Below are 12,849 nucleotides of genomic sequence, written 5' to 3'. Positions count from 1 at the left end.
TTTCGCCCTCTTCAAGGTGGAGAGTCTAATGTTTTTTTTTTGTCTATCACCGCCATTAAAAACTAAAGCAAGACTAAAAGAGAGGCTGTTAAATTTATAGACTTTTGGTGGTTGTAGGAAGGTGGATATCTGACTATATGGTTACCCCCACTTTTTGCCTGGTGTTTTGCTGGTTTTCGACTTAGTTGGACTGGGACCCTGCTATTCAGGGCCCCAGTCTATCTGCTTTCTCTATAAAATGGAGTCCATGTAGTTTAGGTACATACCGGATTGGTTACTGGGTCACCCTTGTGAGCCCCTGTATAGTGTACCATAGGTACCCAGGGCAGAGGTGTACCCTAGGCCTACCAGGGGCTGCAGCATGTATTGTGCCACCCCTGGTTTGCCTTCCAAACTGACACCACAGGTCTGTACACACAGAAGCTGTGAGGCCTTTGGATTCTGGGTGCAACTTATTTTGATGGTAGTTGCTTTGACAAATATTTACCTCCCTTCAACATCAAAACCCTCTCCCTTATGTTAGGCAATGGTATACTGTCAACAACAATGTTTTGATTAAGTATGGCAAAGGCCAATGTAGAACCTCAACTCACCATTGGATTTGATGGTTATGACCACAGGGAACATCAACTACGTTGACTCCCCAGACTCTATCACGCCATGTTTCACTATATCCTCCTGCATTTTTACCTCTTCCCTGACAGTAACCGGTATCCTCCTTGATCAATGCCTAGCAGGATAAGCTCTTTGTTTCAATACGATATTGTAAACATAACCATATAAGGCTCCAAACGTTCCCTCAAAGACATCCTTTGTATTACTCAGTATTTCCTAAACATTGGTGTCCTCCACCTCCACCTCCACTTCCATGATCTTTTTCTTTTTTACCCAATGGGATTGATATTATTATAGAGGGCATGTTGACTGACCCATCTAAGGACAGGAGACACAGACGTATCACATAAACTTTCCCCCTGACCTTCATCTCACAAAACACTATCAGACCACATGTATCTAAGCACCTTAATGTTGCCCCCTTGAGAGCCACTGGGGTTAGTATCTTTAGCCTCCAAAGTAGACATTCCCCATATCCTCAGCAACTTTTCTCGCACTATAGTGTCAGTCAACCAGAATCCCTCATACGCTGCACACATTTAATATTGATTATAAACTGTGCCTTGGGACTGCACTACCTTCCCGGCTGTTCTTCGATATACCCTATCCTACTCAACACCCTCTCACAGTACGTTTCCTCACACTCCATAGATGCAACATTGCGTCTACCCTTCGTCCTGGAAAAATGGCGATCCATCTAAATTTCCAAAATATTTGTTTGAGACAAACCATTTTTTTTTTTTGGGAGTTATAAAATGTACTGACAAACCTGTTCCACATTTCCCAGAATGAAATCCTGCTCCCAGTTTCCAGACTCCTCTAGCTGGAACCTCAACTCCCACTTGGATTTTTCTAGCATACTATTGCCACGTCATCACAACGTTGGCCTATCAACACGTCTCCACGACGCCGGAATTCAAGAGAAAGCCCTGGCCTGGACGACGTCCTTCCTCTCCTGCAGAACCCAGAGCGTCCGCCTCCCACCCTTCCACTCGAAACCCACCGAGATCATCTGCGGCGTCCCACAGGGGTCCTTCCTCAGCCCGACGCTGTTCAATATCTACATGGCACCGCTCGCCCACGTCGCTCGACAACATAACCTCAACATCATCTCCTATGCCGACGACACCCAGCTGATCATATCCCTCACCGAAGACCCCCACACCGCCAAAGCCAACCTCCACAGAGGAATGAAGGCCATAGCAGACTGGATGAAGGACAGCAGACTGAAGCTGAACTCAGACAAGACGGAGGTCCTCATTCTCGGACCCGCCCCATCGGCCTGGGACGACGCTTGGTGGCCCACATCGCTAGGCACAGCCCCAGAACCCACAGACCATGCATGCAACCTGGGGGTCATCCTCGACTCCACCCACTCCATGACCAGGCAAGTCAACGCCGTCTCCGTTCCTGTTTCAACACCCTCCGCATGCTCCGCAGGATCTTCAAATGGATCCCTCCCGACACAAGGAAAACCGTCACCCATGCCCTCGTCACCAGCAGACTCGACTACGGGAATGCCCTCTACTCAGGAACAACAACCAAGCTCCTTAGACGACTTCAACGAATCCAGAACGCCTCGGCACGACTGATCCTCGACGTCCCCCGACGCAGCCACATCACACCCCACCTGAGAGGCCTGCACTGGCTTCCCGTCAACAAGAGGATCACCTTCAAACTCCTAGTCCACGCACACAAAGCCCTACACAAACCCGGACCTGCATACCTCAACAACCGCCTCAGCTTCCACACCCCCACCCGAAACCTCCGCTCAGCCAACCTCACCCTCGCAAAAGTTCCTCGTATCCGGAAAACCACAGCCGGCGGCAGATCCTTCTCCCACCTCACCGCCAAGACCTGGAACACTCTCCCCACCAGCCTACGACAGACTCAGGACCTGCCGGCCTTCAGAAGACTCATCAAGACCTGGCTCTTCGACCAGTAGCATCCCCCCCCTCCCCCCAGCGCCTTGAGACCCTCACGGGTAGGTAGCGCGCTTTATAAATGCACTGATTGATTGATTGATTGGTCACCATGAACGCTGTAGGTAGTCACAGCGACTTTGCATCCTTTTTTGTGTTTGTTAGCCTTCATTCCTATCATCGTCCGATCATCGGCGGTTGCTCCTCGTCGGGGGGGGCGGTGCAATCCCCGACGGGCTCACCTCGAAGAAACATGTTGACCATTTGTTCTTCAAGACTCGTCTAGGGTCACTCTACCTAACGAGGTGACACCTAGCGAGCTTTTTTCACGGTTTTAATTGTAGTAGGGGGACCTCCAGAATAAAGTAGTTTCCGGCACCCCTTGCTGCATTTTAATCATCACACCAGGCTTACCTGCTATCCTGCCCACACACCCGCACTTCACCACAGGGCAGTTGGATACAAAAGATCTCCGCCAAAGTGCCCCTCTTCGAGGTGAGCCCGTCGGGGATTGCACCGCCCCCCCCCGACGAGGAGCAACCGCCGATGATGAAGCATGACACCCTTCTGGGTGTGTGAGGCAAATACATCCAACAAAATGGATGCCCAAAGGTGTAATACTCACACCTTCGGTCACGCCAGCTTTATCTAACTTTCCCCTTCTCTCAGGAACAGTTCAGCACTCCTCTTGTTGAATTACAATATTTTCGAGGCAGAATTAATCCCAAAAAAGTGGCTTTGTTCTGCCTCGTAAATATGGAGCAGGCTCCTGCGCCACCGTAGCATCATAAAAGCGTCACCCTTATGCCTGTTATGAGGCAGGCGTAAGGTTTTGACGCAGTGGCATCCTAGAAGTGGCGCAGTGAAATCTGATAGATTTCACTGTGCCACTTCTACTAGGCTTTGTTGCGGGGGTAACGCCCAGCCTGCATACATTATTCCTGACGCACGTATAATGTGTCCCAGGGGTTTACAAAATGAAGCATCTGCCTACATGCTCACTTTGTAAATATGGTGCACTGTGGCACACTATTTACACTGCTGCTGCGTCACAATAAGTGACGCAATGGCGGCGCAAAAGTGTTGCAAGGGGCTGATAAATAAGCCCCTTAATTTTTACAGACAACACATCGAGGAGTTCTTCTCAGACAAACAGCGGAGCCTTAACTGACCAGGAGACACTTGGCACCCACGGAACTATTGATTTCATAGGGTTCCATTCTGAGGCGCCCTCAACAATCTTCAGTGTTCAGTGATCAGTTTACTGTTATGATGTTCTGCTCCCATCCCATCTTGATGTGACTCTTTAACTTTAGAATATTTAAGTGTGAGGCACAATTACACCGATGAGGTCCATTTGCACTATAAAAGTGCTATAAATGAAAATAAATACATATGAAATGCTCCTGATGTCATGGTGAGTAGTTTGGTCAGCTGAAAGAAAGAAGGTCTCTGAGTATGAGCTGACCCTTCTCCTGGGTGAGGTGCCCTCCCACCTACCATCTGTGGGACCAAAGTGGTGAGGGCATAGGTTGCACCTGGTCTTCTGTTGATCATCAAGGGTGATGGCAAAATAATTCTCATCTTGATTGCTAAATGTATTATTACTATAGAACACAGCAGATTTAAATATTACATTTTATGTCCAAAATATGAATGTTACCTTTATTCCCAGGAGAATTGTATGTTTTTGTCACAGAACCCAGAGAAAGGCCCTTCTGAATGTTTGACAGGTCATTGCAGATCTGGCAAAACAGACTTTCCTGCTAGCTAGCTCTGCTGCATTGCTAAAAATCGGACCAAAAATACAGCCCTCATAAAACTTTTCCTTAACCTGAGGTCGGCTTGATGAGGGAAACAGTCAGCAACAAAGACATGCCATTGCCTCTTTTCTTTAAACATATTCAGGGGAAGGAAGTATTGCTTGGAAATTGTTATGCTGCAATGGCAAGACACAAAAAATAAGATGGTTATTTAGGACTGCAGTCATAGCAGGAGTATATGCTGCAGAGCTGGACTCTGGTAGGAAAACAGCTGATGCCTTCGAGCGGTTCTGGGATTTAAGTCTTCAGCCTCGAATGCTGCATCTCGGTACTGACCACTGCTGAATGTTAGGGAAGCAAAAGAGCCATAAAAATGTAACCACAAAACTGATGATGTATTTCGCTTCACAGTTCCTCAAAGTCCAACATGCTGGAAATTGACATATGAATAAACTGGCATATAAAACTGTCCAGTCTGCCATTTTGAACGCCTCCCATGTTGGGACTTATTTTAAGGCCCTATGAGAATCTGCTGCAAAACCAGTGGTTAGCCATTGGTGGTGCTGGACTTACTACAAAAGTTTAAGTTACTAGTGATTGGCAAATGACTACAAAAGTGCAGTTTGTGAATAGCGAAAAGTAGTAAACGTACTCAAATGTGTAAACATACTTAAAAGAATCAGGCCTCTGGTATGTATTCCTTGTTGAATAGCTATGTCTTTGTGGCCTCCTTTGTATGTTTTCTATACCCCTCTCCTTTTTCTGGATCTGTTTAGGAGGTGTACTAACCTTTCACTCAGTATTTACTGATATTTGTCTTATGCTGAATAAGTACTCCATCCACAATATTTGTGTGTTTACAAAAGCTGTGGGTGCCGCCAAGACTCACACTGTAAAGATGAAAGCTGCAATTCGGGAGGTGGACTGGTAGAAAGGGAAAGGGAAAGGGAAAGGAAAAGGTAGTCTGGTGATTAAATTACAGACTTGAGAAACAGACACCTGAAAGAATCAATTCTCAGCTTTCTCGTGTCACTACAATGTTGATTTTGGAGAGAGACAATTATCGCAAGGCATAATCGATTAAAATGTTAACACTTTTTTTTTTAAATAAAAAAAAGACATTTCATCTGATTGCACTGGTATAATGTTGTTGTGTTCAATTTGCCTAGATAGAAGTCATTATAAAAGAAATGGTGTTTTCTGATTCTTAGCTGCTTCGTAAAAATAAATGAATTCATTTTTGTAAAATGCGAAGACACATTTCATATTTCTGAAAGTAGTTAACAAAAATAAAACTGGAATATAGCTTGACAGGTTGTCATGTTAGTCAATGTTGTCAAACTAAAAAAGATTAAAAAAACAAAAGAGGAATGTAATTGCTTGTACCAGTCCTAACAATTGGCAATCACACTACATAATCTTCCAGTCTAGTGTTTTTTTGGCTCGTGTGTGCCATTAAAGACAGGTAGCAACCTTATGCAATTCAGTCCTGGCCTTGCCTCCTACAGTTGACAGACTATGTACCTGGGGATACAAGCGATGCAAACTTCTTTGGCTATCAGGCTCACTCGTGTGTACTCCTGTGCCACTTAGGGCTACTGCTGTGGAAAAACAAAGTGCTGGATAGAAAAACTTGAATCATTGTTTACCAAAATAACTTTGTTTCATTCAAAAATGCACAACCAGCCTACAATGTAAGCAAAAAGTATAGTGTAGTATTAAAAAGCTAGAAACTTCCCCCTCATATTACATGCACGCATGCGCACATCCATGCAAACAAAATACACTTTCTCCTGTTTTTTACAGACAAGAGAGATTGAGAGACCAACAACACATTAAAACACATCCCACACCATACATGCAGAGGGGTTAGTTGATTTCCTCCACGTGAAAATCTATATTTTTGTTTTTAGTTATAAATAAAGCTTCAGTACCCTACATCCGCTGACCAACATTAAATCTGTTTAAGTAAACTGAATATAATTCGACAAGGCCAGAATTATACTAACTCCATCTCCAAGCACTCTTACAAAGTGCTTTACAATTTCACCTCAAAATTTAACAACCTCGGTATTCCTATAACAGCACCTAGAGTAATTTTATATGCATGGCAAAGATTAGAATCACATAATACCAAGTTCACCATCTTAGTCAGAGAACTCTCTCTTGGTAGCATTCCATTCTATCACTTTGTTGCTTGTCTGAGCCACATCAGAAACAGACAAGCCATAAGCAGTTCAGCCCTTGTCCTGCTCAAAAGTAACCATAGAGCCAAAACGTCCAGGCTACTTCCTCGCTGTAAGGGACCTGAATCAAACAACCCCAGCTCTGTTGGAAACCACAGTCTCAAATACTGATATCAATAAATTATGATTAAAACACACATGTATCCGTATTCATGCAGCATACTATGTGGGGAATGCTGTAATTCGCACCTGTTATGGTATGCATATTTGTACAGCGCAACCAGGAGGGTATCCTGTCGCTGAGTGGGTGTGAGTCTAGCCAGACCCAGGGACTAGTAGGACTATTTGAAAAGCCAGGTCTTCAACTTCTTGCGGAATTCAAGAAGTGAGGAGAATGCTCGTATGTGTAGTGGCAGGTTGTTCCACGCTTTAGGAGTGAAGTCGTAAAACGCTTGACTGTCGGATCTGGTTATACGTATGCATGGGATAGGTACAATTAGGAGTCCAGATGAACGGCGGTGTCTGTAAGTTTTGTGAAAGCAGATGCAGTTGTTGAGGAATGCTGGGCCAAAATTTACCCAAAAATGCCATGCTACACCTGTAGTATGGCATTGATGCCTACAAGAGTTTTTAGTCTGGTCTGTCATCTGTATGCAATGTTAAAACACTAGTCCGTTGGTTTACTTTTTTAGTTACTGTTGAATACATTTTTGCTAAACCTTAAACATTTTGGACCAGACTTCAAGAGTAATTTTTTGCAGAATTTTACATTTTTATTTAATATTTGTTTTATTAATAATGTTACAGTTTTAGTCCAAATTTAAGGTGATATCTTTGTAAGTAGGCGCATTAAGGGCTGATATCTTGAGGATGGGCAGAGGTATCTGAAAAATCCAGGTTTTCTGCTATTTTAGTCTAACGCCATATTGTTAAAGCTACAAGATGTTAAAAATGTGTGAAAGAACGCATGGCAAAGCCACTTGTTTTCATCTTTCTCTATTGAACGGACAGTTTGCTTGGTTTCACGTCATGTTCTTTGTTTTTGACATTTCTGGTTAGCCTTCAGACGAGAATACTGCTGACGACTATCTTAGTTATTCATCTCAATAAAATCAGTTTTTCCTATTATTTTATTATTTGGCCATTCTTTTAGCACTTAATGTATCCAATAAGTCTCCACTATTCGCATACTTACATGGGATGACCCTCCTTATGATGACACAGGTAACATCCAAAGGGGGTAAATTAATTTGCTAGTTGATGTGCCTTGGTTGATGGGACTATTTTAGAAGGGGGAGAGTTGTAAAACAAGAGTTACTAGCGGTTTTGACTAAAACAGAGTAAGATAACTCAGTTAGTTGAGCATCTGCCACTTAAATATGTGTGCAGCCTGCTTTTCATCCGATTTTATCTAGGCAGGGCTTACTCAAGAGTTTTATCCTTCTAAGATTTTTCTATTGAGTAACATTATGTTGATAATGGTGCAGTTGCTCTATACAGCGCTAGGAAAAAATAAAACGTGCAGGAGTTGTATATAAACAAATCCTTATCGTAATTAGTTTTTGTTTTGTTTTTAAACACGGTCACGCTCTTAAATAAGGAAAGGTGATTTTTTAGATTTGGAAGCATCTATACCAAGCACTGAAGTGAACTTGATGTTCTGGATGTGAGCACAGGTCAGATAACTCATTGTCGTTTGGCAGGTACCACTCGCTTTTCACCCATATTCACGTTCCAGACATGTTTCAATTGGTCATCCTCTTTTCAACCCTATATCACTGGCTAACACTTAGTGCCGATATCGGCAAAACTTCCCCGCTTAGCAGTAATTGGTTGTGCTGCACAAAAATGTCAGTCCATACAAATTTTGTTGGAAAACAGTTTGCTGCGGGTTTATTTCATGCATGAAGTATGGCAACGTGTTGGATTAATTTACAGACAATCCGGGGGCAGGCAGTTGTGACTAACCTAAGCTGCCCTGCCCACCTGATGAGCCAAGCTGCACCGTGGCCAACCCAATCGGTGTCCAGCGGGGAACAAAGAGGATGGCCAGTGGATGGGGGCAGGTATAAATACCTGTCCCCAGCCCACTGAGAGCCGGAAATTACTCCGCGGAGGCGCCGGACATAGGAGAAACTCCTGTGGGAAGGGGTCCCAGCGACCGGTGCACGGGCATGTGCCTAATGCGGCACTAAGAGGGCCACCCTCTAACAGGGGCCCACTGCGTGCGCCACAGGCAGCCGTAATTAATGTGTCATTCAATTCAATTGGATCGCTCTCTCAAACGTCTAACTTACCCTTTTTGGTGAGTGGACAGGTTGACAGCAGAGCTCTTAAGTTCCCACGGTCCACGTGAGAGTATCTCTTTCAGCCACGATTTTTATTTGTATTCTGGGACGTATAGTCCTACTGTACCATTGGGATAAAACACGACTATAAGTACCAGAATGTAAAGCCCGACTGGATGAACTACTGGTAGCTATGAGAACATCTTTTTTGTCAAGAAATTGCAAGTCTAATGTGTCTAGAACTGTAATGTCAAGATTGAAATATCAAACTCTGTAATACCCAAGCGTACAATTTGAACATATATTTACAAATCCAACACATTCACATTTAATCCAAAAAACGTTTATTTTAAATGACAGAATCCTCATGTTTGACACGGTTTTGACACCCTTGTGAAGTTAGTTCTGTCTCGAGCTGGCTAGTTTGAGACGCACCCCTAGTAATTGCGACATCTTGGCCGCCTGCTACATTTCAACGTTGACAGCTGAAGTTGCGTATTCGAACGTGCGGGCGCCGGGTGTGACGTCACTGCTGAGCGACCAACAGAAGGCGACGCTGTTACCAACAACAACGGCCCCGTTACCAGGGCAACGGACCCAAACACAGACACCCGCAGCCTGCTGCTGAAGGAAGAGACAGCGAGGAGAAGTGACAGACCAAGCTGCCCAGGACAGGAGAGGAGGAAGGGAGGACAGTGTAGAAATATAAAAATAGGGCGGCTCCGATTAATTTTGAGAGTGAAAGCGAAGGCACAAGTATGAGTGGGAAACGCTTGCCTCTCGACAAGGGGAAAGCCCCGGCGAGGCCCCGGCTGCAGCAGGGGCAGTTGGCCCCACAAGGCCCCGATCGCCCGCCTGACGTGGAGGGACAGGCCGAGGCGGTGCAGGCCTACCTGGAGTACCGGAGAATCGTCGGCGACGACGACCAAGGCAAACTTTTCACACCACAGGAGTACGAGGAGTACAAGAAGAGAGTGATCCCCATAAGACTAAGAAACAGGCTGTATGTGAGCTGGAGGTCGCCCACTGGCATGGACTGTAAGCTGGTGGGCCCAGAAACCCCGTGCTTTTGTACCCACAGATACAAGCAGCACAAGACTGACTTTGAAGAGCTGCCAACAGAGCGACCCATTCCTTTACCCTGCAAAGTGAGGCGCTGCCAGTGCAGAGGGTACCTATATGTGCCTCTAAATGGTACCTCCCCCATACGTTGCAGGTGCAAACACTTCGCCGATGACCACAGCGAAGCAAATGACCACCGGTGCAGGAAATGTTCCACCTGCCCGGGTTTCCACAGCTCCTTCACTTGCGGCTGTGGCAAACCAGCCTACGTGCACCAGACCGTGGTGGAGACCAAAGAGGAGCGGCTGGCACAAGGGAAGCCGGTGGGGCTAGATGTCCCGTATATTGCAATGGGAGGCCTGACCGGCTTCAGCTCCCTGGCAGATGGGTACATGAGGCTGGACGACAGTGGAAGAGGGGCCCTGCCTCTTGCCGACTTGGAATCGACCAATAGCAGAATGGACCATCCATTCCTAAAAGCATATGGGCCGCAGGTATCGGGTGCTCCGTCTTCAGCAGTCTCGCAGGGAAGGACTAAGGAGGACGACGACATGGCATACTTTGAAAAACGTTACCAGGAACGACTGAAAAAAGAAAAGACTTCAAAAGGCTTGAAACCAGCAAAAGGACCCCCCCAGCCCGGTCTGCAAGACCCATGACTGTTTTTACGTCATCTAATGTGGTTTAATGCATATCACATATTGTTATATGGACATTTTAGTTACATTTAGTTATTTTCTATTATTAAATGATACTGTTTGAGTTGAGTGTTGGGTACTCTGTTTAAGGCAGCTGTTTAGAGCACCTTGCTGAGACTTAAGACTCCCAGCGGGGATCACCAGGCATCCAAAGACTAGCGGCAAGCACATTGTTACGCCGAGCCTACCAGACACCTGTCTCGCTGCCGAAGACCCTTTGACAGCTTACCAGGATCATACAGTGGCCTTAAACCCTGCACATTGATGTATCTTTTATGACACTCTTATTACCTAGCTTCTTATTCAATGGCTTGCCTTCTCCAGCTTGAATGTGTCCATCCCCTGCACCATAAGCTCTTTAAATGTGTCCTTCCACTACTCGCTTTTATGGAACTCTTTTTTTCTTTTTCTTTTTTTTTGCTTCAGCACTTCCCAAGAGTGCATGTTTTTTCCAGCTATGTTCCCACATGTGCTTCCCCCTTATACTCCTTGCGGCCCACTCTCCACCTGCTTCCCCCCCCCCCTCACTGCTCACAAGACCCGCAGTGCTTACTCCAGTTCTTTTCACTTGAGCACTCCACAAATGCATGTGTTTTCTAGCTGTCTCCCTTGTGTGTTTCTCTCTCCAGCTCCGTGCTGCTCTCTGCTGTGTGTGCTTATTGAGAGTGAGGAGCAATAACTGCTCAATTATCCCTACTTACAGGATAACACGTACTAGTAAAACATACTAGTTGGAGTCTTAGTGGCTCCTTGAAGATGGGTGGAGTTGCAAGTCGATCATATGTCTTCTGCTGTTATACATTGGCAATCTAAGCAGGAGCTGTGCACACTGTTGTAATTAGTTTCGTTTCCAACTCCGTGTCTGACACAAGGTCTGACTGACGATCTGGGCATTTGAGGGAGAGGTGTGGCGCCGCGGCCAGGGCGATCCCCAGCACCATGTGACTCTGGGCAATAGCTTGCTTAATCTTCCCGACGGCCCCCAGCGCCTAGAGACCCTTACGGGTGATTGTGCGCTTTACAAATGTGGATTATTATTATTTCCCTGGTGGGCTGCTTATATGGCTGGATGAGATACCACGACCTTGAACGTACATAGCCAATGCATTTGAAGAAATGTGTGTACTATGCACCAGTTAGTCCAGTTTAAAAATAAAAATAAATCTTTGAAGTGAGCAACCTTCTCAAACCTACTGGACCATGTGTCAGTCTCACAACCATCGGCGGCTCGCACAGGTAAACACTGGAACAGTGAGGCGGGGCAGAGTGAGGGGTAGTGGAATTTGACATACAACGGGATAGTGAAAAGTAAATAAACAAATAAAACCACTTACCTTTCGCTCGGCGACGTGGTGAGCGCAAGGTAAGTGGTTTTATTTATTTACTTTTCACATTCCTGTCATATGTCGAATTCCACTACCCCCACACCGCCCCAGAGCATTTACCTGTGTGAGCCGCCGCTGCTCATAACACTTGTTTTTAAGGTCCATAGCAGGTCTGATTTGAAAACATTTGCCAGGAATAGTGTACTTTTGCCTGGGATAGTATTGGGGCCATGTCTGACAGTACAAGCGAAAGGAACTGAGTGACTCGGCTTTCCCTGACTGGGAACTTCAAGGGATGAAAAGCAGTTCCTTTGGAATCCCCAGCTGCTGTCCCTGGAGGGCTATAGCTGGACTCGAACATGACTATGGTCTTCTGACCCTCCTTTGTTCTCAGTGAAGCTAAGAAAGTTTACATGTTCTCATATGGGATGTACTCCCTAGGACTGCAGATTCTTTTTGTTCTCCAGCTGTATTACTTCTGTTTTAAGAATATTACACTGAAAGTACAATGTTTCACCAAATACTCATTCCATCTAATGTACACTGTGAAGCAGTTAAGCAAAAAAATATTTTTATATATATATTTTTTAAAGTTGACCTGAAATCTAAAATATTTTGTTGATATTTTTTTTGCCAACAATTTGATTTTGAGCATGACATTTTAAATCAAGGAAATATGTAATAGCCATAATAACAGTTGTTTGTGTGTACAGTTCAACAATGATTATTATTTCCAATAAAGTGTTTAGTGCTGTGTATGATCTTTCAACAACCTGTCATTAGGATGTGGGTTCTGGGTCGGTATTACCTGATTGCCTCTGTAGACGATGAACTCAACGAGGACATGTTCCTTGTTGGACACAATAAACAAGATGTCCATGGGTCTGTTCAAGCATGGAGATCATGCTCGGTGCTACTGGCACAACAGAATAGACCAAGAGAAAAGGAAAAAGAAGAAAAAGAAACAAACCATATTGTCTATCGAGATCC

General features: G+C 45.0%; 2 protein-coding genes across 3 annotated transcripts in view; both read left to right on the top strand.

The window, feature by feature from the left end:
• MCF2L2 (MCF.2 cell line derived transforming sequence-like 2) overlaps nt 1-12,849 on the top strand; it is a 2,082,183-nt gene that overhangs the window by 140,544 nt on the left and 1,928,790 nt on the right. The gene's annotated exons all lie outside the window — the stretch shown is intronic.
• On the top strand, nt 9,419-11,827 carry LOC144790739 (protein FAM221A-like). Its single transcript, XM_078665449.1, has one exon. It carries the CDS (start codon nt 9,533-9,535, stop codon nt 10,493-10,495), a length of 963 nt encoding a protein of 320 aa, XP_078521575.1. The 5' UTR covers nt 9,419-9,532; the 3' UTR covers nt 10,496-11,827.

This window comes from Lissotriton helveticus, chromosome 11 (assembly GCF_964261635.1).
Source record: "Lissotriton helveticus chromosome 11, aLisHel1.1, whole genome shotgun sequence".
NCBI lineage: Eukaryota > Metazoa > Chordata > Amphibia > Caudata > Salamandridae > Lissotriton > Lissotriton helveticus.
Note: the sequence above shows the minus strand (reverse complement) of the source record. Positions and strands in the feature narration are given on the sequence as shown.